The following is a 23,960-nucleotide window of genomic DNA, read 5'->3' as shown; positions in this document are numbered from 1 at the left end:
GATCAGCGATCAGATAATTGCAATATCGTAGACTCGCACAATGATAGGAGACCGCCAATCGATGTTACCGAAGATATACCGTTACCTGCCCGTCACTTTCGAGCGTTCATTGACGATCATGGAAATTGGAACCGTGTCACCGGAAGTAGCTTTCAGTAGTGGCGAGCGTATAACGAGTAACGTATTGGAACCCTCTACAGACACCGCAAACGGGAAATCCCTCGTTCATCAATTCGGCGCTTGATGTAATTATCATGAAGTCAATTAATAACACGATTTGGAATATGAATAACCCAATCTTGAATCGGGATTGCACTTATTGATCAACGAGAGATCATTGATATCAGACCATATGCTATGTAATTGTAACTGTGAAATAATTCTAACGTAATAGTATTTATATTTAAATGATTATATTATATTTAAAGGATTATATTTAAAAGATTGCCTAGAATTTTGTTCATCGGACCGTAAAATGTTTCACACGATTCGTGCGAGCGCAGTTTGTACATCCTTCGCATTGTTTCAAATTGATTAAAAGGGAACGTTAAACGATTTACGGTATCGAGGTCGAAGTATCATTAAAATGTAGGAGTGGCTATCGGATTATTTCAATACTTTATTATCTCATATGAGATTTTAAATTTAACTTGACATATTATTTTAATAATTTTTAGATCAGGTGTGTATTTTAATAAAGTACAAAGAAAATTTGTTCAAATAATATTTATTTAAAAAATAAATCATATGAATTAGTGAAAAGATCATAAATTTAATTAATTAATTAAAATTATTTTCTTCTATCTGTCTGTTGCGAAAGATTAAAAACAGCTGCAGGTAATACAATCATGTAATTAAGCATTACACGATATTCTTTTATAAAAAATTTTATAAAACACTTGTGTGTGTGTGTGTGTGTGTGTGTGTGTGTGTGTGTGTGTGTGTGTGTGTGTGTATACCTTTCTTAAAACAGACACGTATTGATTTTTATTGTATATAATCACGTAATAATACAAGATTATTCAAGTTGCATTTTTATTCGGCAGGATAAAGTCAAAGAAAGAAAAATGAGGCACTGTAATGAGACACTGTAATCTTTTCACAAAAGGAGATTCTATTAATCAGTCTTTAATTCCAAGTATTGCTTTCACAACTCTTCGCAAACTGATTTCTTTGCAAACAGAAATTCTTCATTATTTCACATAACATTTGCACATGATTCACACGTTAGTCTTATTATTAGATACGGTTCATTCTTGATACACATTAATGAATATTGTTTGCTTCAAATGGCACATCCAGGCGATTTTTTCGGGAGCGACGTATATAATAGCTATTTTATTCGCTATTTTATTCGCTATTTTGTTCGTATATAAATCAAAGTCTACGCCATGCGGCCAGCTCGTAAATACTTCCAAATAAATTATCTTAAGCTATACGCGACAGTTAAGTCGCGTGATTTTCACTGAACACTTTTGACAATTTTCGTTTACAACAGCCAATGCTCTATACGTTTGGTTTATCGCACTTTCACACGATCCGTTGTAAATTTCTCACGCTTGCCGGTTAATAATTAGTGCGAAATTGCGATTTCATGCGAACGCGTTGAGTCGATTTCCTCTTCCATTCCCTTGTAATAACACGGATCGATGATTATATTTCTCAATGCTTACTCCATCGGAGTCGATGCTGGGGCGAGCCATCGACAACGCTCGATCGACGTGCGAGCGATCTCATGGCCTGTTGTTTAATTCACAAAGCGACGATAGTCGATAAACAATGATCCTCTTCGTACAAGACGCTCGTTTACGCAAAATAAACGCAACGCTTTACGACACTTGTGCGAGGAACAGTTTTCCCACTCGCGACGTTATTCACCTACGTGAGATCGGAAACTCGAGGTCACCATTTAGTACGTGGATTGAATATAGGGATCGTACAATGTCCTCCGGGAATGCTTAAAACTTGAACTTTGGCCGGTGTCACGGAAGAAGGCTGCTTCTCACTGGCCTTTTGTTATAATCATCGTCTATGTCGTGGAGATCAGGTGGGTCCGCGAAACCGCTGTCCTCGTAACGGGTACAACGTGAACCGGGCGATCTCGGCGGATGGACTGGATGAATGCTGCAACGAGGAGAACCGAGAATAATGCAAGTACTTGAATCGGAGATGTAGAAAAAAAACATAAAAAATTATATAATGTATAACTCGTACAAGCGCAAATTTGTATTAATAATAATTTTATTTTTATCCTAAAAATCACGTATTACATGTAACGATTATATTTGCAAAATTTTGTTTTAAATGTATCATAAATGCAAGAATCAATCATCTAATAATTCTATAAATATTTCTTGGAAGCAGTGTGGAAACAAAATCATGTGATATTATTCAAGTGACACATCGGTAGAGTCAAAAGAAAATTTAAATTGTGAAAAATACAATGGCACTTGCCTATCCTATCTCATTATTACCTGGTGCATCTCGAAGGACTCGTTTCCAAAGGCTCGTCGTATCTACGGGAGAGCATCGTAAAGTCTCGATGAGCTGCGACCATTTTCTGTAGTCGCGAAATGATCTCGTAATCGGGCGTGCAGATTGGCTCTGACAATAACTTCGCCACGGAGACGCGGAAGCTCTGAAGCTGAGACAGGAAATGACCAATTTGCGAATTGAATCATGCTCGTAATTTATAGGTACTCGGACAGTCGCGCGATTCATTCGAGCATCAACTATTCTATTACAAATTTTGCGCATTTATAGATTATACAATTGTTTCTAACTATACAGGCAAAACGTAAGCATTTCAATTGTTATAGAATATTTCTATTATACAATATAAATAACTTAGAACGAAATTATTTTATTTCGCTCAGTTTACAGAATTGGATATATATATATATGTATAAAATTAAAATATTCAAATATTAAGATTCAAATATTAAGCTCATACCATAAACTTTCGTTACTTAATTGTATATTCATGCATCACGATCTTATAATATAACACTTTGTTTATATTAAATTACATTATATTTCATGTTGTACACGAAATCCAATTATTTTTGCAGATTTAATAACATTGTACGTTGTTGATTAAAGTTTACTATTTTATATTAGAGTACCAACCATTTCAGAGTACCAAACTTTTTCCATTTGAAGTATAGTATTTCTCTTTCTATTTGTCTTTCTTTATTCATATTTTTCTGAAGTTTTAAAATTGTTTTAACAGTTTTATGTGATAAATACGAGGGTATTAAGATTCAAGTGTCTTACGTGTAATTTATTATAATTAATGTTCGTTTGTTCGAACTAAATCAAAGTTTCGCGACGCTTCGAAAAGCGAAGTTACGGCAACGACGGGATAAAGCCTCGCGAAATCGCATGCAAGATTTACAGTCCTTTCACGGAGTATGCCGCAGCGCGGGTTTAAGTCCAAGGAGCTATCTTCTTTACAGCCCGGCGACGCGCGAACGTGTCTCGAATTACTATGATGTAGAGTCAACTCCAAATCGTTCTAAACGAACGTTATGCGCCCAACGAGACAGAGAGAGATCACAATTACGCAAATGATCGTCGTCGCGAGTCATTGAAATTGCTACAATGAATTAACGAGTCTCTTTTGATCTTTACCTCCGAGGAATAATAGAAATAAGCTTTGCTAAAGGCGCTTGCCTCTTTAATAAGAGATCAAAGTGTTTTAAACTCGCAACAGAGTATTTGTGGATTACGGAGAAATAACGAGACGATTTCTGCAAAATAAGTAAATTTGTATCATAATTAGCTTTCTTTAACGCTCTTTTGCAAAGAATTAAAGCAACTTTAAATACACTTTCTCGGGAGAAAATGTGTATTATTTCAATGTTTAGGAAAGACTTACGTATTCTTTGAGAAATGGAAATTCAAGAAATACATGCGTAATGCATCGGAGCAGTTTGTCTACGATGCAACGAACGTTCGTGGTCGTTTCGACAGCGACTTCTTTTGTAATTTAATCGTTCGCAAATCCGCATTCGTATACAATCATAAATCAGAATTACGTGAATACCAATACGCGTGCCGAATATACAATCTGGCATTGAGACGCGGCTTTTGCGTTTTCCGAATGATAAAGCAAACGCAACGACGCAATTTCTTAATATTAATTCATTTCAGCATTCGTTTCGACTAACAAATTTATTTTACTTTTTATATAATAATAATACTATATATCACTTTTATTTGGTTTCATTAATGGGACGTCAACGCGGATTTATAGACAGTGGTAAATTCAAGAGATGGAATAGCACGGGTGATATTTGACACGTACAAAAGTAATAATGCATCTCACCTGGGATTCTCGCCTCGTGACCTCGGAGAGATTTTGCTTGACCTGAGCCATCTCGTCGCGGAGGAGCTGTAGGGAATGGTCGTTTATCGATCTCTCCTGATCGGCTGTCTCCGCAGTCGTCCTCATCTGTTCCTTCGCCATCGTCAACTTTCTGTTGTAACGCGTCCTCAACATCTCGCTCTCGACTAGACGTTTTTGAAGCTCCTCTATCTTCCGGCTGCGTTCCAGCGCAGCTATCTGCTCGCAGAAAATATCGAAAAATGAGTTAAAATATCTGATCGATGGCTGCAAATTATGAAGGCTTTCTCGCGCGGTTTGCGAAGAGAATTTATTCGGGAATTTTGTTTTCCCGACGTACGCCACTTCGCAACGTTCTCGAGCATAAAATCGATTTAACGAGGCTTTCTATAAAAGCCTTTCTATAAAAGCCTAGAAATTTTAAATTGTTTAAAAAATTGAATGAAGTATTTCGTTTACTGAAAGCAAATAAAATCTTAACGGAATAATAAAGTTTACGAATGCATTAAAAATTAATGCAGCCAATATATTTCGCTATTCAACAATAAATCACTTTTTTTTTTCTTCGAAGTGCCTCATACCTACCTCAAAGATTTTTTTATAAATATGATGTCAATGGCAGAATTTAAGTAGCATGTCAAGACACATTTTAGTAAATTAGTAATAATGAATTAGGATAATTTTTCATTCATTTTTTCTTAATCCACACTTAAATCTATAGGGACAAATTTAACTTAATGTGAATCGTCATTGCTTCTACTCAATCTTATCGTTATTTTATACTAAAACAATGCTTATATTTGACACTATATAGTAATTATCGTTTTGGTAAAAAATAACGATATATTTAGTAGGAGCAGTGATTAACATTAAATTAAATTTGACTCTATATATTTAACAGTGTATTAAAAACTTCTAACGTGAATTCTGATGAAGCGCGAAAAAATCTTCGGGATGTATACTATGGCACTTCGGAAAAAATTGGGATGTTGATTTAACAATTGTTTAATGCAGCTGTGAAATTACAGTGACTAGACCGCACTATGTTCCACATGTATTCCTCGGAGCACTCGGATTTATCTGATTGTGAAAAAAGTATGGACACTCTTAAAATTACATACCTTATAATCCGCGGCTTCTGTCAGTTGTGCGCTCAATTCCCGATTCCTCGATTTTTCGTCCGACAATTGGATCTGAAGTCGATCGACTTGTTTCCCCAGTTTCTTTGCGCTGAAAGAAAAGAAGGAAGAAGCTCATCGAGCATTAAGAGAAACGATGCCTAACATACAATAATGAACGTAGAGGGATACATTCGACACATTTGAAATAAACCACTATCGAACTACTGTCAGAAATTATAGATAATCACCGGCGATCACTGCGTGCAAAAATCACACCACATCTCGGATGCATAAAGCCACGCACTATCGGTCAGTAAAATTTTCCAATAAACCGCGATTCTATATATCTCCCATCGAACAGTTAATCGATAGGAATTGTATCCGCTAACATTGCGTGTTCAATAGAAAGTAAATATTAGAGGCGATTGTAACACGAATTAATTATTGCAACACTAGCAATAGTTAGTTTTAATTATTCAGGATATAGATGGATAGTCTCTGTCTTCGCAAACATCATAATTCCTCGCGGTAATTATCTATTTTCGCGTGATGTACAAGAGAGAGAAACAGAAAGAAAGAGAGAGAGAGAGAGAGAGAGAGAGAGAGAGAGAGAAAGAAGAAAAAGAAGAAGAATAATTCTGTGCAAATATTAGTTTTTATAAATTATTCAATATATCTGCGAAAAACAAATTCAAAGTTTGTTTAAAATTTTGTTGCAACCGGCCCCATATTATAAAACTATTCTAAAACAAACCGTATATTCGCCTCGTCCCTCTCGCTTTGCAACAGCGACTTCATCCTCACACTGTCCTCTTGTAGAGATAGCTTCCTACGTAGAAGGTCCAAATGCAGGTCCCTGCGCTGTAGTTGCTCCCGTAGGGTTCGAACGCGACGTTGCAACTGATAAACGACTGATGTCTGCGAAACAAAGAAAAAGAAGATCACATTTGTCGAGTTCTTCTTAGCGGCAAAGACGATAAATTTCTCAAATGTAGCAATGTGCAAATACCCATCACTACACAACGCAAACATATCGACATCATCTAGTTCCTCGTGCAATCAATAATTTGGGTTTGCCAACACATAAGTCTTGAAAAATGACGAGTGACATAAAAATAATAGTGAAAAGTATTAAGTGGAAATTGACCAAAAAATTTTTTAACGATCAAAGCGAATCTTGGTGCTTAATAATATTGTAAAAATAATATTGTAAAAGTTTACACAAAAAAAAAGTTATTAAATAAGCTCTGCTTTGACCGAATATAGCCTTTTTCGCTTATTTGTGTTGAAAATAATGACTTCTTCATGCGTATTATGATTTTTTTATTATCAGGTTAAATAAGCAATGTCAGGTTAAATAAGCAATGTATAAAATACAAATTGAATTTTCACGAAATGAGGGAACGTTCTGTTAAAGGAAAAGTCTGTTTTTGCTGACACGTTATCGGAGATTATTTAATTAAAAGTTAGTACGCCGACCAATTTTATGTTGGAAAGAGCGACCGCAATATCGACGCGTCATTGACAGCACCATAGAAGCTGTATTAAATGGAACTTCATTACGCGGTATTTCCGATAAACTGTCAATTTGAAGCAACAATTACGTCGCAAGCAAAGCTCGACCAGCGTCCAACTCAACCGCAAAGTATATCGGAAAATCTAAGAGGAATGAAAAGCGCTCTCTCTCTCTCTCTCTCTCTCTCTTTCTCTCTTTACGTTAAGGATGCTTCACGATGAAGGAATGAAATGAATGTCTACGAAGAGGATGCCTGAAAATTCTATGAAGTTTCTCTCTAAGGCGCTTTGCTTGCGTCAAGGGCTTACTTCTTTGAGACAGGGAAGCTCGTGGAATGATCGCTCGCGCCGAATCCTCGGTAAGATCGTGTAGCTGGAGTACAAATACTGCGACGTGTGGTAAGTACACACGATTTGCACGACAAAAAAACACAAAACAAAGGAGAAAATGTTAGCAACGTGACAGCGGCATAAAAAAAATGTAATATCGATCGCCCTTCACCTTGTCGACTAGTTTGTCGGTCTCCAACCTGGCTAGTTGCTCGGCTCGTACCAACAATGATTCAGTTTGAAGATCGAGTCCGATCTCCTGCGAGATCTCATCCATTTGCATCGCCTTACTCAATCGATCCAGAAAGGTCATGAACTGAACAAGTTTACAAGATCAGCTTTAAAATGCTTCAAGGAATAAACAATACGTTAGCTTAGAGATAAATATTTTTCAAAAGTTGGAAATTTATGACACCAAAAAGTCAAATTAGAAATTTCTGAAATATTGTTTCAATGATTAAAATTACTTTCTTAAATAAAGATTTACTATATTAATTCAAGGAGACGAGAATAGTTAATTGTAATGTCTTTAAATCCTTGTTATTTCCTTCTCTATAGATAATATGTGTCAAAATTGTTTTAACATTTCAAAGAGATAGAAGCGTTTGAAATTACCGTCTGCTTGTCTCTGCGTAAAGACTCTCTGGAGAGATCGCTGCTCGTGAGTTCAGATTCGAGTTTGTGTATTTTAGTTTCTTGAGCTGCGCGTTCCTCCTCTAAACTGCGTACCTTCATCATTGTGGATTCGACCAGTTCACTCTGTCGATTCGTTGACTCCGTCGCCGTGTTCACCTTTTCTCGAAGACTTTGTATTTTCTAGAAAGAGAAAAGGACATAGCGAATTTCGCAATATTGTATACATTATATAAAAAGAAAAAAGTTTCAATATGTAAAGTTCCTCAGAATTTCAATGAAATTCTTAATAATTAAACAATTTAAATGACAAAATAAAAAAAGTTTTTAAAATTTTTTAAATCTTGATCTTTTGCAAGCAAAAGTATAAAGTTACACACGTGCGTTCTATTTTTTTAAATAACTACCAGTAACTGATCCTTATTGTCAGCTAGAATTTCTCGAATGCGATCTTTGATCGCATTTTCGTGAGACTCGACGAATCGACTTGGTGTACTGACAAGAATCGCAACCGACTCTAGAAGGTGACGGAATTCATTTTGTACACGTTGCGTCTTCTCTTCGCGAACTTTCAGATCGTCTGCAAGAATGATACAGTTAAGAATTATCAGTTAAGATACAAGAGTGAATCAATGTGATTTACCTCGTAATTGACAAATCAGCGCCTCTTGATTGGATATGTTTCCCGTCGCGCTGGTTAAACTCCTATTCGCATTGACGAGCTTGTCTCTCAGATCATTCATGTCTTTCTCAGCAACCCTATATTGCATTTCCAGACATTCCTTTTCCTGGAATAATGGAAAATAAATGATACAGTATTTGATGATTAATGGATTTTAAATAATTGCTTGAAATAATTAAAATAATGCTGCATTCACAATTTCTGTAGTAGCGTTTATATAATTAAATTTACGAATAAGAGGTCCTTTCAAAATTAATCGTAAATCAAATCTAACCATCATACCTGGCGCAAACGATCTATGTCGATTAACTGAACTGACACTTGTCTCTGTAATTGTTCCTTTTCCGTAGTGGAGCGATCAAGAGCGTCCCTACAGGTTCTAAAATCTACTTCGACGCCCGTCAACTGCGTCTCGACATTTGTGCTCTTTGTTCGCAAACGATTCACTTCTTGCACGAGTTCCTCAGCTTTATGAATCACCATCTCCGGACTGTGATGCACCGTCTCGCAGTACTCAACGTTCAATGCATGTGCCAACCTTCGCACGAAATCCTATGAAAACAGATAGTAGAAATCTTATGAAAACAGATATAAGATATCTGAAAAGATAGAGGATATACCGAAAAAAACAGTTTGAATACAGAGAGGAAAAATTGATACGATTTTTCTACGAGGAATAAATGGAGATGTCGACAGGAATGTAGAGAGGAATGCATTTTGAAACATATGGCACCTGCAGATTTAGACGTGCCCGTTCCTTCAATTGAATTTCCTCGGATATATTGTGCTCCAATTGTCGAATTTTTTTGTCATACTCTCGGACCTTTTCCTCGTGATACTTCACGTCACGTTGCAGACCCTGTATCGTGATCTCATTTCTGCCCTGGGACGCATAGAGGTTTCTTTCCCTCTCTTCCAATTCCTGAAATCGTTATTGAATTCTACAAGATATATATATATGATCTGTCGACTGCAGATTCCGCGAGTTTCGTTATCTTTTTTAACGAAAGATAGCTGAGATGGAAGAAACGAATTATCTTGAAGCCCATTAACGCAAGAACCCTTTAATCGTCTGCTTGTTAGGGAAGAAAATTAACCTGAATGCGTTTCTTGAGACTGGAGATGACGGCATTCTGCCTGGCTGCTTGCTCGCGAAGCTGATCCGTCTCTATTTGTAACTCCACAACCCGTTGGTCCCGCGATCTCACGGTGCTTTTCATTTCCTGTAGCTAAATGAGGATCGAATTGATTACTAACGATTATCGAAGCGGTGAAACGATAATCGGTTTACCTCAGACATAAGCCTGTCCCGTTTATATTCAAGAGCCGCCAGCTCGCTCCTCAAAGTGGTCGTTAAATCGTGAGTCATAGCGTCATCTGGGTCCACCTAAAACCAGGTATTCGATTATTCATTATCAAAAATATCGATATGAACGTATCATATATATTTTATACTTTATATTTTATACACTTTTCACATATACAACATATCACGAATGATTTTTATAAAAGGAAATCAAATGCTAATTTGAATTATCTAGGTGAAATTGAAACTATCATGATAGCCATTAAATTATATTCATATTTGTGTCTGAATCTACATTAAACGATTAAATAATCTTGCTTGCAAAAATGTGAGTCGACCAGTGATTGCATTTACTTATTTACTATTGTTTATTGCGATTCCATTTATGAATTTTCCAAGTATGATTACGTTTTATACTCGGAATACTAATTATTTTAAATTATCTTATACCGTACAATGTATACTGTAATGTTGAATTTTATCACAGGCGAGGAGATTTCATCGTAAAGAGTCATTTTATTTCTCGAAACTCCCTGCGAGATGGAGGGCTTTAATGGCAAAACGCTTTAAACGGGAATAGATTAACGACGATTTCCGCGGCACGGCTTCTGAAGTTCTGACCTTTCTCTCGTTCGGAGAGACTGCAGGATTCGCAAGTATCGCAGATACTGATGACGTCTTTACCGGCGGCTCGTAATAATACTCATTTGAGTTTCCACGTGTACGAAGGAAGACTTTACAAGACAGTTCAACATATTCCTCGTTGCTATTATCTATCTGTCTACCTGTTTGGAAAATTGCCGGAGAATATCGGTCGCAAGATGGGTAAGTTACAGCTTGTTGGCAGCTATTTTTAGAATGGTATTTCGAATCATCTATTTTAAAATTCTTGGCTTGAATTAGAAAACTTTCACGCTAGTTACTTCGAGACGATAATATTCTAAGAATAAATTCCATTATTGATATGATATTAAGTATAATATCTTTGATTGAAAATACGATAGTTCTGACCTTTGATTTTTTTTAAATATAAAAACCGATCACCATCCATCCCCTGAAAAGTTATGCTTTAATCTTACATTAAATTTATAAATAATTGCAGAATGATTAAATCGTCATTAATTAAATTAGAAGGACGCATGTCACTCAAAATGAGACGGATGAATCATATTATAATTATTAAGAGCACAATGATACAGTTAAATATATTTATATCGACAATTTTGGCGTCAATTATTGCCATTCTAATTGAATATTTACCGACGATAACTGATCTCCATTCATGCGGAGCCAATTGCTTTTATTTATTTATTTATTTTTTTTTATGCTGTTTTACATTCGACGCGATTAATTACTTTTTAACAAATCCGACTCATTACGGGATCTACAACGGAATTAAATATATCCCGTCGAATCCCTCTTGTGATCTAAAATTAAATCCAAGTACACGCGTTCAAACTCGTTTCGCCGTTAATTACAATCGTAAACGGATTTAAAGCTTAACATGTAAAAAGTAAGTCTTTTTATGTCCGTTGTTTTTTTATCCATTTCTCTCGATCTTATCCGCGAATTTGCAAACGCGAGCGTACTGTAATATAACTTCGTGATAACTATCTCAGTTCGTGCAAACAAAAAGTAGAAACAGAATCATCGTGAAATAAACACGGTGCGAAGTTTTGTAAATGGAGGTATTTTCATGCATACGAAATTCACTAATTACGTATTCATTCTATTACTGGTGCATCTATAATACTTGAAGCTGATTGAATTGTATGTGCATTGAAAAAGCATATTTTGCACGATAATCCGAATCTTATATTCTCTTCACGCAGTGAATTAAAAGAAATTTAAAAAGCAAATTAATTTAATAATCTTATAATCTTATGATATTATGTAATAACAATATTATATATATTATTAAATATATTACAATAGTATACAGTAATATTATAAACACGTTAGTATTTTCAATAATTTTATAAAATTGTTTCTACGTAGAGCATGTCTCGCCAATTATTCCCATCGTCGAATCGATCTCGTCGACATAACTCGCTCCACGTAACAAGGCTCGTTCAAAAACATGATCAACTCTACCTCGTGTTGCCCGCCGGATCCATATCGCAGGTTCCCGCAGGAATTTCCGCTACACGATCGTGCGCGACAGCGCTTCGTATTTCCCGAAGCACCCCGTGCTCTTGATCCAGATAGTACTCAACGGAGTTCGCACTCGAAGTCCGAATCGTGGATAACGTTTCCGACTGCGCGAAGAGAAGAGAGAGAGAACGAGGGCGCGCATCGAAGGTAAGCCTCTACCATCGCCAATTTCCAGGACAATCGGATGCGCGCGGCACAGACAGTTACGATGGCAAAGTTTCGTCTGCCTACGACAGTGGATTACGTGACCCGAATCCACCGATGCCGCCACTACCATCCTGGAACGAGCAACCCTCACGACCCTCGTCGCCCTTCGCGACCTCGTCCAGGTATTTGTATCTGCACGCGAAAATCTATGCTCGCGAAATCTACGTCAGCTGCCAGAGCAAGAATGTTACCCTGGAACTCAGCTTCAATGGAATACGCTTCTCAAATTTACAGGTCAGCGTTTCCACAATGATACTTCTCGATGGTGATCGCTATTGATTTCATATCGTAAACCTGAATGCCTACTTTGACTACTAATGCGAATATAAAGATACGAAGACATGTACTCTCTAAAACTTTTAGAGCGAAAGCTCACTTTAAAAAGTCTTGCCCTTAAAGATTGAAGATTGAGCCATTCTTTTTTAAGACCAGCTCCATTTTCACTTCTTGTGAGATTCCACTTTAAAGGATTTAGAGTGTATATAATACGAATAGTTAAAATCATAATTTTAAATTAGATACAATTTCAGTTATTTTTAATCATTTCTATAGGTCGCCACTGCTCCTATCCAATATATTAGGTGTTGGAATTAATTCGTAGCGTTTTTTAATGAAAGAATGTTATTTATTTCACATGAGCATTAAAAAATACATTAATGAAAGTACTTCCCATCACTTGTAAAACGCTACGAATTAATTCCAACACCTAATACATTAATTTGATTGACTTAACTCAAGAAAATAAGTATTAAATTTAGTTTACTAAGTGCATAATTAATATAGACGATGTTTACTCTGAAACTAACTACAAAAATGGACTAATTTACACATTTTGACATAGATGGAAGTTAAAAATAACAATGTTATTTAACTCAAGATGTTGTTATCATTGCTCATTTGGTATCTAACTCCTACTTTCTTTTCGACGACTCCTCGCTGATTAAAAAAGGCTTCCAGTACTTGCACATCAGTGTGATCACGTCAAAAGGAAAATCCCTCTCGCACAAACGTTGCATTCGCTCAGGGGATGAATTATAATGTCTATCGCGCGTTTAAACGAGGAGGATATTTAATTCAACGCGCTTTATTTTCCCGGCAATCAAATTGAAATCTGGATCCTACATTCGCCACGATCAATTATCTCGCGATTTAATTACGCGACAGGTCATCGACCAGGAAATACGCGAATGGGATCGTTATCGTTATCTGCATGACCCGAAAATAGTTTCGTTGCGCGGGTGGGAGGGTAGTACGGTTTTGACGGGGCGCATATTCCCGCAACCCGCGGAATACCGTGAATTTCCGTGGTGTGGTTAAGTCCAATGATATTGAATACCTATTATTCCACCGAATCATAAATATCCTAATGGTCTCGGGACAGTCGGGATCCGTGCGGGAAAACGATCAGCGTGCGAGCCCGACCTATTTACCCACCGGTATTTACCTCAAAGCGCGCATGGGATTACAGCGAATCCCTCGCTCGCTGGTAGATACACCGTGCACGTACTAGTACAAAAAAGAAATAAAAAAAAAAAAATTGTAAATTTGCCACCAGGGAGACGGTTTCCTGCAGTGTCATTTCGCGAGTAACGCGCGAACTCGTGATTTCGCGCAACCGTAATAACACCGCAGTAAAATCACAATGAGAGTACGTGAGCGTGTTGAGAAATGCAATACTGGTAAAATAATTTAGATCTCCGCTAAAAACTGACTGATGTCCCGCGTGTGTCTTATAATCTTGCAGTCCATTAAAAGGATCGATTAAAATAAAAAAACGAATGTACGTGCCTGCAATATAATTTTTTATAATGTTCACGTAAATGGATATGTAATTGCACTGAAAAAAAAAAAAGAGTCTGATAGTAACTATCAAATATTGAGTGAAATAATTTCAATATTCGACTAATATATAAAAGAAAATTTTTTAATATATTTAATATAATTGAAGCAATGTTATTTTTGTGAATTTAAGTCGAAGGATTTTTATAATGGTCAAAATACGATATTGCATATACGATATTTTAGAAAATTGCGGTCGGATGGTATCTATTTTTGACGCAATATACCAACGTGTTCGATCAGCATGATATTGCAATAGCGATATATGTCGGATAGTTCGAATTTTGCTCTATGTAAGCAGAATTTGCAGCATAAACGCAGTGCATGATTATGCTTACTCGGTTTTTGCATTTCGCCGATGAAGGTTTATCAGCATTTTTCTTTTTATTAAAATACATAAGTGAACTCCCTTCGCTGAAGTTTCATATGAAAAACAACGTATTGCGTGTGTTATATAAACAGATAAAATTCCCCAGATATTAAAGCATCCCATTTAGCATTACAACGAAATACGAAAACGTGGATCCCTGTATTTTTAATTACATTACGCAAAAAAATTTAATTATATTATTTAATTATTTAGGTTTTTCTTCATTTTTCTCTTGTACAACTACATATTTTAAACATTATGACGTACATTGATCGGACAGGCAGCAACAGGAGAGGATTTATTACTGATATAAGCCGGAATCTCCTAATTAAAGTTACAATATCGGTATATTAATATGATAGCAAATACAAAATATTGATCTATTCTTTCACGTGATTGTAGAAGGGAAATACATCAGAAATAATCAGTTATCAATACCTAAACAATCAATAAATACATTTGTATCTTTAATCAAAATAAATATAATTTTTATATGCATATCACATTTACAGATAATTTAAAAAGAGTAATGTACGCAATTAAGATAAGGAAAATATCGGAATATTAACAGTTCTTTCAAGAAGAAACGAGAGTAATTTACATTCATATTTTTATGCATTTAATTAATGAATTATTTAGCAAATTATTTTATTATTAACATTTCATTTCGTTAAATTACTACGTACATACACATTTTTGTAAATAAATTATAGAAATGGAATAACATTATTAACAATAACATATACACAGAAAACGTTTGCAATTTTTATTGAAAAAGAAAGAGCAAAAATAAGTAGAGTAAAATGCTTTTAATTTTTCTCTCGTCATTTATCATAAATAAAATACTAGAGCAAGCTAAGATAAATTTCCAAAATCCACAGGATCAAAAATGTCCCCGAAAGGAAAGCATGCACGTATTCTCAAAAATCAAAGTGTTCGATCGACCTAGAAAGAAATTGAGACGAATTAAAAATATCGGGACATCGATAAAACTGGATTTGATGAATCCTGGCCCCATTGGAGCCCTTCCTCCAATCGCGCGCCGAAATAAGACATGTCAGTCCCTTCTATCAGCCGTGCCTGATAACTTAAGATCGAAAGCACGCGACAGCGCGAGTGGTCGACAGTTGGGGTAGCAGCGACAGGTGAAATCGATTCGATGCAACGCTATGGCAACGCAACCCTTGTTCACGCGCGAGTCGATATGCGCTTGCGATTCGCGCGTGTTGAGCAAGAGACTGAAAGGGACTGAAAGGGAGCGCTAATGACGAACGTGACGGAATCCCACGTGCAATTCGATGCGCGAGTTGTGTAATTAAATAATAGCGCAATCGTTGGAAGATACATTCTCGAGCGAACGAGGAATATCACGAATCCCCCGATTCTCAATTAGAAATAATAATAATACGAAATTCGACTGATGAGAATAAATCTAATTAAGTAAGAGAAATCCTATTTCAAAGCGATTCTCGGTGCTTAAATATTTAATATGTGATATTACTACTCCAGTTCTGTTTATGATTGCGTTTTAAGATTGAAAATATTTCAGCACGCAATTTGCAGAATTGAATATGTCTGTAAATTTACACCGTGAAATATTTAAACAAGATCCACTTTAATTGGAAATAGGATTTTCCCTACATAATTAGAAATATTAAATAAATATGATTTACATGTCTCGTTATGATAGTAACAGAGTTTGTGTCACATGAAATAAATGAATAAAAAATATTGGACATCACTCTCTGTGCATTTCCTTATTTTTAATTCATTGATGAAATTTAATGAATAATCCGTAAGTATTGCACAATCCTTTACGGGATGCTTCGCATATATATTCTTTGTGATTTCTACACTACAGAGTAATTTTACTTTAAAAGCTGGATGCATAAGAAAGAAAGAAGGAAGCGTATTTGGCCAACAGAAATTTGCATAATCTAAATCCTGTTCTTTTTACCCAGCATTAGAACGACAGAAAACAACGCGTTTCCCGTATTTTTCTAGAATGCAGAAGTGTCACGAGATAAAACCTCCCAGATGAACGAGAAATGCTGCGAGCTTTTCGTCGCCAGACACCACACGTTTATATTGCTCAAATCTGACTCCTTAAATCTGCTACGTAAACTCTCCGACTATGAATGGATTTGTCTAAAATTTCTCAAATAAGAGTGTGAATATCATTCAGTATTTTCAAAAACTGTGGTATGCTTTTCAAAAATGTTCAAATTCAATTAATTTAATATCTATGTAATTTAATAATAAAAACTGAATTTAATTCAATAATTTGTTACGCCCACACATGAATAGTATTATCACTATAATAAGTAAATAAATCTTTATAATAAATAATAGGAGAAAATCTAAATTTCTTCGTAGCCCGAAACATGGCCAATCAATCAAAAATTATTTGAACAATGTCCAAATTCTTATTTGAGGAACTCTATATGCTTCGCCGAAAGCTGACCAGATGATCGAACTCAAAGTGGCGAATCAATCAAATAATTATAATTGATTGTATGATCAATATCGCACGTTTCCGCTATCGATTTGTTGCCCTTCGATGGACACGCCGTGTACGTACAGGCATGTATACAATGAGAGGCTTTGTGGCGAGCGATACGGGATGTGCACGTGACCACACGTGCGATTAGCATGTGAATACGTGTGTGCATGTGCATGTGCATGTGGATGTACGTGATGCAACGGCAGAGGGACGATAAGCCATTGATGCAGTTCACGGTATAGCGTATCTACAAACTCGCTCGAGCTTGCGACATTCTGTGTACCTACGAGGTATATTTCGCAATAAGAGATAGCAACTTGTTACACATATTGGAGTACGTGCTCAAGTTATTATACACATAAAAGGCCAGCATGATCTCAATCACGATGGCCTTAATTATATAAGTAAGCTTCAGCGTAATAAGCCTAATTGTAAGTATAAGCCTTAATTATACATTATTACTTGCATTGTACATCTATCATTGGCGCAGCATTCATGTAATTACAAAGTTTGTTATGGCGGAGCAAGGAATGTGAGAATTCCATTCCCTTTAGTATTTCGGAGATTTAGGGTTCAGACACAATGATAGGAATAAGGAATAGAAACTCACAGACGATTGATCTCGAACCTATCAGAAAGTGCTGTGCATTGATCTCTGATAGGCTGAAATCAATGGGGAATTTTTGCAATAACGTGAATCCAGGTACAGTGAACGCTAAAGTGTTATCCTTTTCTTAATTAAGTTGTTAAAAAGAAAATAATCTGATCTTAGCGTTCATCTGGATAAACGATATTGCAAAAACTCCCTATTATCCCTTATCCCTTATTTCTTCTATCCAAGAAAAAGTTAACAAAAAATCAAAATGACTTTATTTTTATTCTTAATGTCGATAAACAGGCAAATTTTGTAACTAAAAGTCATCATTTTTTTTACTTGCATGACGATGAAAATAAAGTTTTGACTTTCTCTTGACTTGGTGTTCTTTGGGATGTGTTTACACTCTAATTTTGCAATTTCCAGCGGACATTGCTGGTTCTCCACGCGCAATCCTTAAGCCCTAAACACAGTGTGAGATTAACAGCAACAAGAACAGCTAGGAATAGCATAGAAATAAGCGATATGTAATTATCGTCTCTCGTTGCACAATACCGCGAAAGAAATAAAAATGCCACCCAATCTCGTATATAGACCGTAATATATTTTTCCTTCCATCTGTTTCTGCAAGATTATAGCACACATAGAATGAAAAATCAGAACGCTGATTGATAGACTATAAGGCGATAGACACAAAATTCCAACTCGTTGGAAATTTATCGCTATTGCCTTATTCTATGTTTTTATGTGCATTGACATATGCATTTCAATATGTTGCACTTCTCTGTTCCTATCGCTATCGCTATTTCTACCACTATCGCTGTTGCCTCGCATTATGACTTATGGCTTTAGGGCTTTATTATTGTACTATTATACTATATACTGTACTACTATCGCACGCGCGCAGAGAGCAACGTTTCGCGCGTGCGACGGCGTGCGTGCGTGTGCTTTCGCGATAGTATGCGTGCAACGTGACCGTCGGATGACGCGCGCGTGCGACGGTGTGAGAAGGGGTGGTGAGGTGCCATCGATTGACCTTCCGAGGCGAGGAGATACGGAGCGTCTCGAAGATCCTTAGGTCCTCCTCGGCCGTCTCTTCCGTCTCTCGCGCTTCCTGCGTCTCGACGTCGTCGGACGCCATCCCACTTCCGTCCTGGAACGTCTGGCGAACCGCGTGCCTCCGTGTGAATTCTGCAAGCGGAGAAAAAACGAGAGAGACGCACACGGCACGACCTCACCGCGAGAATGACATCTCCAGCGTACAATAACGAACAACCCTGCGTGCGACGGCGACACCGACGACGAGGCGCCTCCGCACCAAACGGTGTCGTCGAAACACCGACGTGCGTCGCGATGGCGGCCAGCCGATCGAAATCGCCCATCGATCCGAAGAAAACGGCCGCGTGCCACGCTCTTTGCGCGCGCTTCCTTCAGCGAGGGCTGAGGTTTCATTTCTTTCGGCAGAAAGCGCGGTTCTTGTTACGGAGATCGTGGATAGACTCTTTTCAAACAGAACAAGTCAAAATTAAAACTTAAACATTAAAACTGAATGAATAAAATGACGTAAATGATCGAAACTTGTTGATCGTGATTTATTTATTTTAGTGATTATTTTGAAGTTATTTTGATATTATGAGGTTTGTTTAGATTGTTTAGGTTGAAATCTTCAAAAACTTTTGCAGTTAAAATAAGATATAAATATATATCCGGATGTTGAAAAAAAAGAAAACGAAGATGCTGATCTATGATGACTTGTGTTCTGCTTGGATTCACACGAATCACAAAGATTATGATCTCTTTTCTGAAATTTTTTTGCCTTCACGATATCCGTTCTCGCGCAATTTCGGAACTTCATCGCAGAAGTGTTTTTGATCTTGTAATATATTTTGTATATGAAAAGTTAAAAAAAAAGCTGGTTTATCTTCTTAGCCGTAATTCGTAATTTTAAAACAAATGTTACTGATAATAGTGATTCCAATTTGATTGAATTATTGTAATAGTGATTACAATATTTACATGACATGTGGGACATGTCCATAATATATTGAGTGAATAATTGATGATAAAATAAATGGATAAATGATAATAAGACATTTATATCGAAGTGTCCCAATTTGTAATCTCTTTAAAATCACAAATAATTTCTTTTTTTTTTATTGTTTACTTCAGTTGCATATCAGAAAGTATAATACGGCGCTTGTTCTTTGAAATGCAATATCGATTAATATATTTAAAGATATATAACGAAGTTTTAAAAATAAACATACAATTAAGAAATATACAGTCACAACTTAAAATGTTCTAAGAGAGAAAGTAATGTATTTTTCGAATTAATACATTAAATAATAAAATTTGTACTAATTTTTTATGATTTTTATTATTTAATATATTAATTCGAAATACATTACTTTCTCTCTTGGAACATCTTGAGTTGTGCTCCTTAATTGCATGTTTATCTTATTAAGCCACTCTCAAAAAGTTTAAATTTTTTAAATAACTTATGTTTTTTAATATAATTTATATTTATTTATATCTTCAATAATTTGTATTAATGGTCATTTTTATCAATGTTAATTTATTTTTAATCATTTTATTTCTTAAATTTATTAATATTAATTTATTGAATTAAAATACTAATTTTTTTTCTTAACATTGTAATTGGTTTCTATTTTTAGAGGAAAAATTATATGTATATCTTTTATGTTATAAAAATAAAAACTTATTAAAGTTGTAATTATCTTTTTTCCTTATTAATAACACAAATTTATTAAAAATTCTGTCTTTTTAAACTTTGTCTGCAGGAGATAAAACAAAAGATAAAAGCACAGGAAGATAAAACAAAAGATAAAAGGAGACTAAACCAGAATTGTACAAGGTGCATTGCATCGAAGCGAAAAGCTCAAAAATGAACAGGCTGAGCCATCTGTACGTACACGTTGACAACTCAGTTTTATCAATTTACTATCTACATTATCAGCATTGGAAATTATATTGACTTATCAGATGAGCTGATTACTGTAGATTTCTGTACTAAAAGTTTCCGAAGTCTCACTAAACATTCTGCATTATCAATAACCTCATAGTTGAAATCACCTTAGTGGGACTAACCTCAAAAAGAAAAATAAAACGATATCTAAAATTATATCTATAATTATATCTAAAAAAATTAAACATTTTATACACGATATTTTAGAAAGTACTTTTTTATGTGTTTATGAATCAATCATTTGCTAATCACGATTTAAAGAAATTTTTATCACCGGCACTCAAGATGGCAATAGCTTGATATACACCGCGTGCTTACAACATGTTTTTGACGATGTTTGTTGTGTAAACGTGAAGCACAAGTTAATTGTTGAAAAATGTTTTCCAGATTTTATAACTTGTATCAAAGAACTGTATTTATCCAGTTTACTCAACTACAAAGGTGCTATGTAAGTGTGACACTGTTCGCCTGTTATTTCATTATAGGAGCAAATATGTATATTATATTCTTTTGCATACAGAGAAGAGGTTCTAAAAAGAAAAATTATATCAAGCGCACCGAAGCACCAAAAGATATAAAAGGAGAAGTACCGATAATCGTCTGCAAACGAAAAGAGTTCAATTTTTATAAAGGGCAAGAATATTTCAAGTATAAACCGATACCATTGGCTAGCAAAGGATGGCATCATTATAAATCCAAAGGGGATTATTTCTGCATATATCCTCTCACGAATGTACATATTATAATTTATTAAGTTTCCATTATTATTCTCCAGTGTTGTTTTCATTTAATTATTTTAAAACATATACTTTGAAATTTTTAGGTAACAAAGGAGGCGTTTGGTGAATCATTTAAAGAAAAAGAAAAAGAAAAACAAAAAGAAAAAGAAGAAGAAGAAGCACATGATTCATTCGAATGTTTGGGTTTAAATCCACAAATAATAGATATCTTGAAAAGATATAGTATAACGAAACCTTTAAAAATACAGAAAATTGGGATACCCAAAATATTAAATGGAGCTAATACTGTTATAGCAGCAGAAACCGGTTGTGGAAAAACATTAACTTATCTTCTACCTATGATAGATGAAATTTTAAGATGGAAAGAATTAGTAGAGAATCGTCCATACAATAGTCCATTGGGATTAATTGTAACACCTACTCGAGAATTGGCGTTTCAAATAGGAGTTTGTATCACAGACAGTAAAATTAATTTTGTATATAATGTAATTTACAGATTTTTATAAATCACACGTTTTTCTTCAGTTGGAAGCAAAAAAGGTATGCCAATATCTCGGTATTCGTACAAAAACTATTACTGGTGGGAAAACAAAGAAAATGATGTTAGATCCACCTATAGGAGAAGTTGATATTGTTATAGCTAGTTTTGGAGTCATCAGCAAATTAACTACAACCAAGATTTATAAATTGGACATGGTTAGACATCTTGTATTGGATGAAGCAGATGCTCTATTTCATGAGACGTTTGAAGAAAAGCTGCAAGTATTCTTGAGAAGAGTGCCAGTATGTTTATATTTTTTTAATATTAAAGAAATCCTATATATATATATGTCCAAACGCAATAATATTATTTCTAGCTCGGCTTCGTACAAAATCCGGATGATAACAAATTACCAATCAGTGCTCAATTCACATTAGCATCTGCAACAATGCCTTCAAGAATGGCAGAAGTTTTAGAGGATATCATAAATGTAAGACAGCGTCAAAATATTCTTAAAATTATAAGATAGCATTAAGATTGGGTGCATGATTTATTTATATTTTTGTAGGTAGAATCGTTGGAACATGTGACATCAAACAAATTGCATCACATTCTCGTGCCTCAAAAATTTATAAGGATGGGTCCAAGCGACAAACCGGCTGCACTTCTGAAATATATAAAACCAAAAGTAGCTAATAAGGAGCAAGTAATTATTTTTAACAACAGCAGTAATACCTGCAATTGGGTTAGTATGTTCCTAAATAATAGCAACATACAAACAGTTTCTTTGAACGGTGATATGCACTTATATGAGAAGCAAAACAAGTATGCCAGCTTCAAAAGCGGTAAATGTTGTGTATTGTGTACTACAAATGCTGGATCTAGAGGTTTGGATACAGTGGCGGTACGCCATGTGTTGAACTACGAATTTCCAAATGCCACTGCTGATTACATCCACAGGTATACATAATATTTATGTATATATCATGTCTCACAAATGTGTGTCTCACAAATTTTCACATAAAGTTATGATAGAATTTTTATATACATGTATATAATTTATAATATGTGTATGTTTTCAGATGTGGCAGAACGGGAAGAGTCGGTAACGTTAAGGACTGCAGAGTGGACAATTTTATAAGCACTTTGAATGATATCATTGTAGTGCAAAAAATAGAGAGAGCGGTTCGGAAGTCGAAACCGATGCCAATATTCGATATCCAAGAGCCGAAGGAAGAGGATGATGTTTACGAGCCACTTGAATCGCAAATTGAAATGAAAGAAGAGCAAGAATTTAGCATACCGTACTAAATCGTATTACGCGATTGTGTAAATAAAGATTGTTTTTCAATAATTTCCTCGCAGTATGAATATAAAAATTATACGAATACTCGACACCGTAGATGCAACTTGCGTCAATAACATTTTTTTCACGAAGCTTACGTAATTAAGTTGCTCGAGAATAATGCTAGTGCTTTACGAGGAAACCTTCGAAGTGTCGTCCAATAAGATTAAGTAATTAGCGAAATGTTGTTGTCCTGTTTGATCTCTTTAAGAGACTAACTTCTTTACTCGGACTTATCGGATTAATTAACATAGCGTCATTGTGTCAACCATTATACGCTGGAACTTCTGTACATCTCTTTTCGATCTTTCGTAATTTATTTCCATCCATTTGCTCTCCAAAGAACATATTCAAGAGAAAATTTTGTCGCTTCTACGATGAGCTTATCAGCGTCGTGGCGCATTTACCAGATGAGGAAGTTAATCGAACCGCGCGTCCTACGCCCAAATACTTTCCTTGCCCTTCTCATCGTTGTTCCTTCTATCGTGCCGATTCCTGAATTCTGAGTTTCAGTTAGTTCCAGGGAGGAAACCACAACCCACACATACAAATATGGCACGCTCGTTCATCCGTTCGGCCGATGTCTCCCTCCGTCGTGTCCGGCGGCACTCCCACACGGTGGACGCCCACACGCCCGGCAAATAGCAATGCTCTTCCTCGAACAACCATGGTAGACCTTGCGTTCAGGCTGTCGCTGTCGTTGCCGACAAGTTTATTATTCGCGCCAGGTTTTAGCGAAATTAAACGCGCCCGGCACGCGTCGGCGGTTCATGCCCGCGTCACGTGGTGATGATGGGTGCGTCGT

At 35.7% G+C, this 23,960-nt stretch overlaps 2 protein-coding genes across 6 annotated transcripts; one reads left to right on the top strand and one right to left on the bottom strand.

Annotated features, from left to right (window-relative positions):
* Window positions 1–711: 711 nt before the first annotated feature.
* On the bottom strand, window positions 712–20,377 carry LOC105152178 (coiled-coil domain-containing protein 170). 5 transcript variants are annotated; one of them, XM_011066298.2, is made up of 15 exons: window positions 18,640–20,374; window positions 9,921–10,016; window positions 9,727–9,858; window positions 9,363–9,551; window positions 8,912–9,181; window positions 8,591–8,735; window positions 8,355–8,527; window positions 7,930–8,130; window positions 7,487–7,630; window positions 7,294–7,371; window positions 6,224–6,387; window positions 5,470–5,578; window positions 4,331–4,567; window positions 2,475–2,644; window positions 712–2,124 (listed from the first exon to the last, which is right to left on the bottom strand). In XM_011066298.2, exons 1-15 carry the CDS (start codon window positions 18,742–18,744, stop codon window positions 1,983–1,985), a joined length of 2,355 nt encoding a protein of 784 aa, XP_011064600.1. In that variant the 5' UTR covers window positions 18,745–20,374; the 3' UTR covers window positions 712–1,982. The 5 variants fall into 5 exon arrangements, 4 of the variants coding, with proteins under 4 accessions (XP_011064600.1, XP_011064601.1, XP_087269180.1 ...); XR_015547297.1 differs by lacking the exons at window positions 712–2,124; window positions 2,475–2,644 and adding exons at window positions 3,668–3,752; window positions 3,881–3,981 and having other exon boundaries at window positions 18,640–20,377; XM_011066299.2 differs by lacking the exon at window positions 7,294–7,371 and having other exon boundaries at window positions 18,640–20,368.
* A 258-nt stretch (window positions 20,378–20,635) lies between these two features.
* Window positions 20,636–23,164, top strand: Dbp21E2 (putative ATP-dependent RNA helicase Dbp21E2). Its single transcript, XM_011066321.2, has 7 exons — window positions 20,636–21,037; window positions 21,110–21,322; window positions 21,413–21,775; window positions 21,855–22,112; window positions 22,187–22,300; window positions 22,379–22,770; window positions 22,893–23,164. Exons 1-7 carry the CDS (start codon window positions 20,966–20,968, stop codon window positions 23,119–23,121), a joined length of 1,641 nt encoding a protein of 546 aa, XP_011064623.2. The 5' UTR covers window positions 20,636–20,965; the 3' UTR covers window positions 23,122–23,164.
* Window positions 23,165–23,960: the final 796 nt, after the last annotated feature.

The sequence above is a fragment of the Acromyrmex echinatior genome, chromosome 14 (assembly GCF_024713525.1).
Source record: "Acromyrmex echinatior isolate Ae372 chromosome 14, ASM2471352v2, whole genome shotgun sequence".
NCBI lineage: Eukaryota > Metazoa > Arthropoda > Insecta > Hymenoptera > Formicidae > Acromyrmex > Acromyrmex echinatior.
The sequence above is the reverse complement of the archived record's forward strand: the minus strand, read 5'-3'. Positions and strand labels throughout refer to the sequence as shown.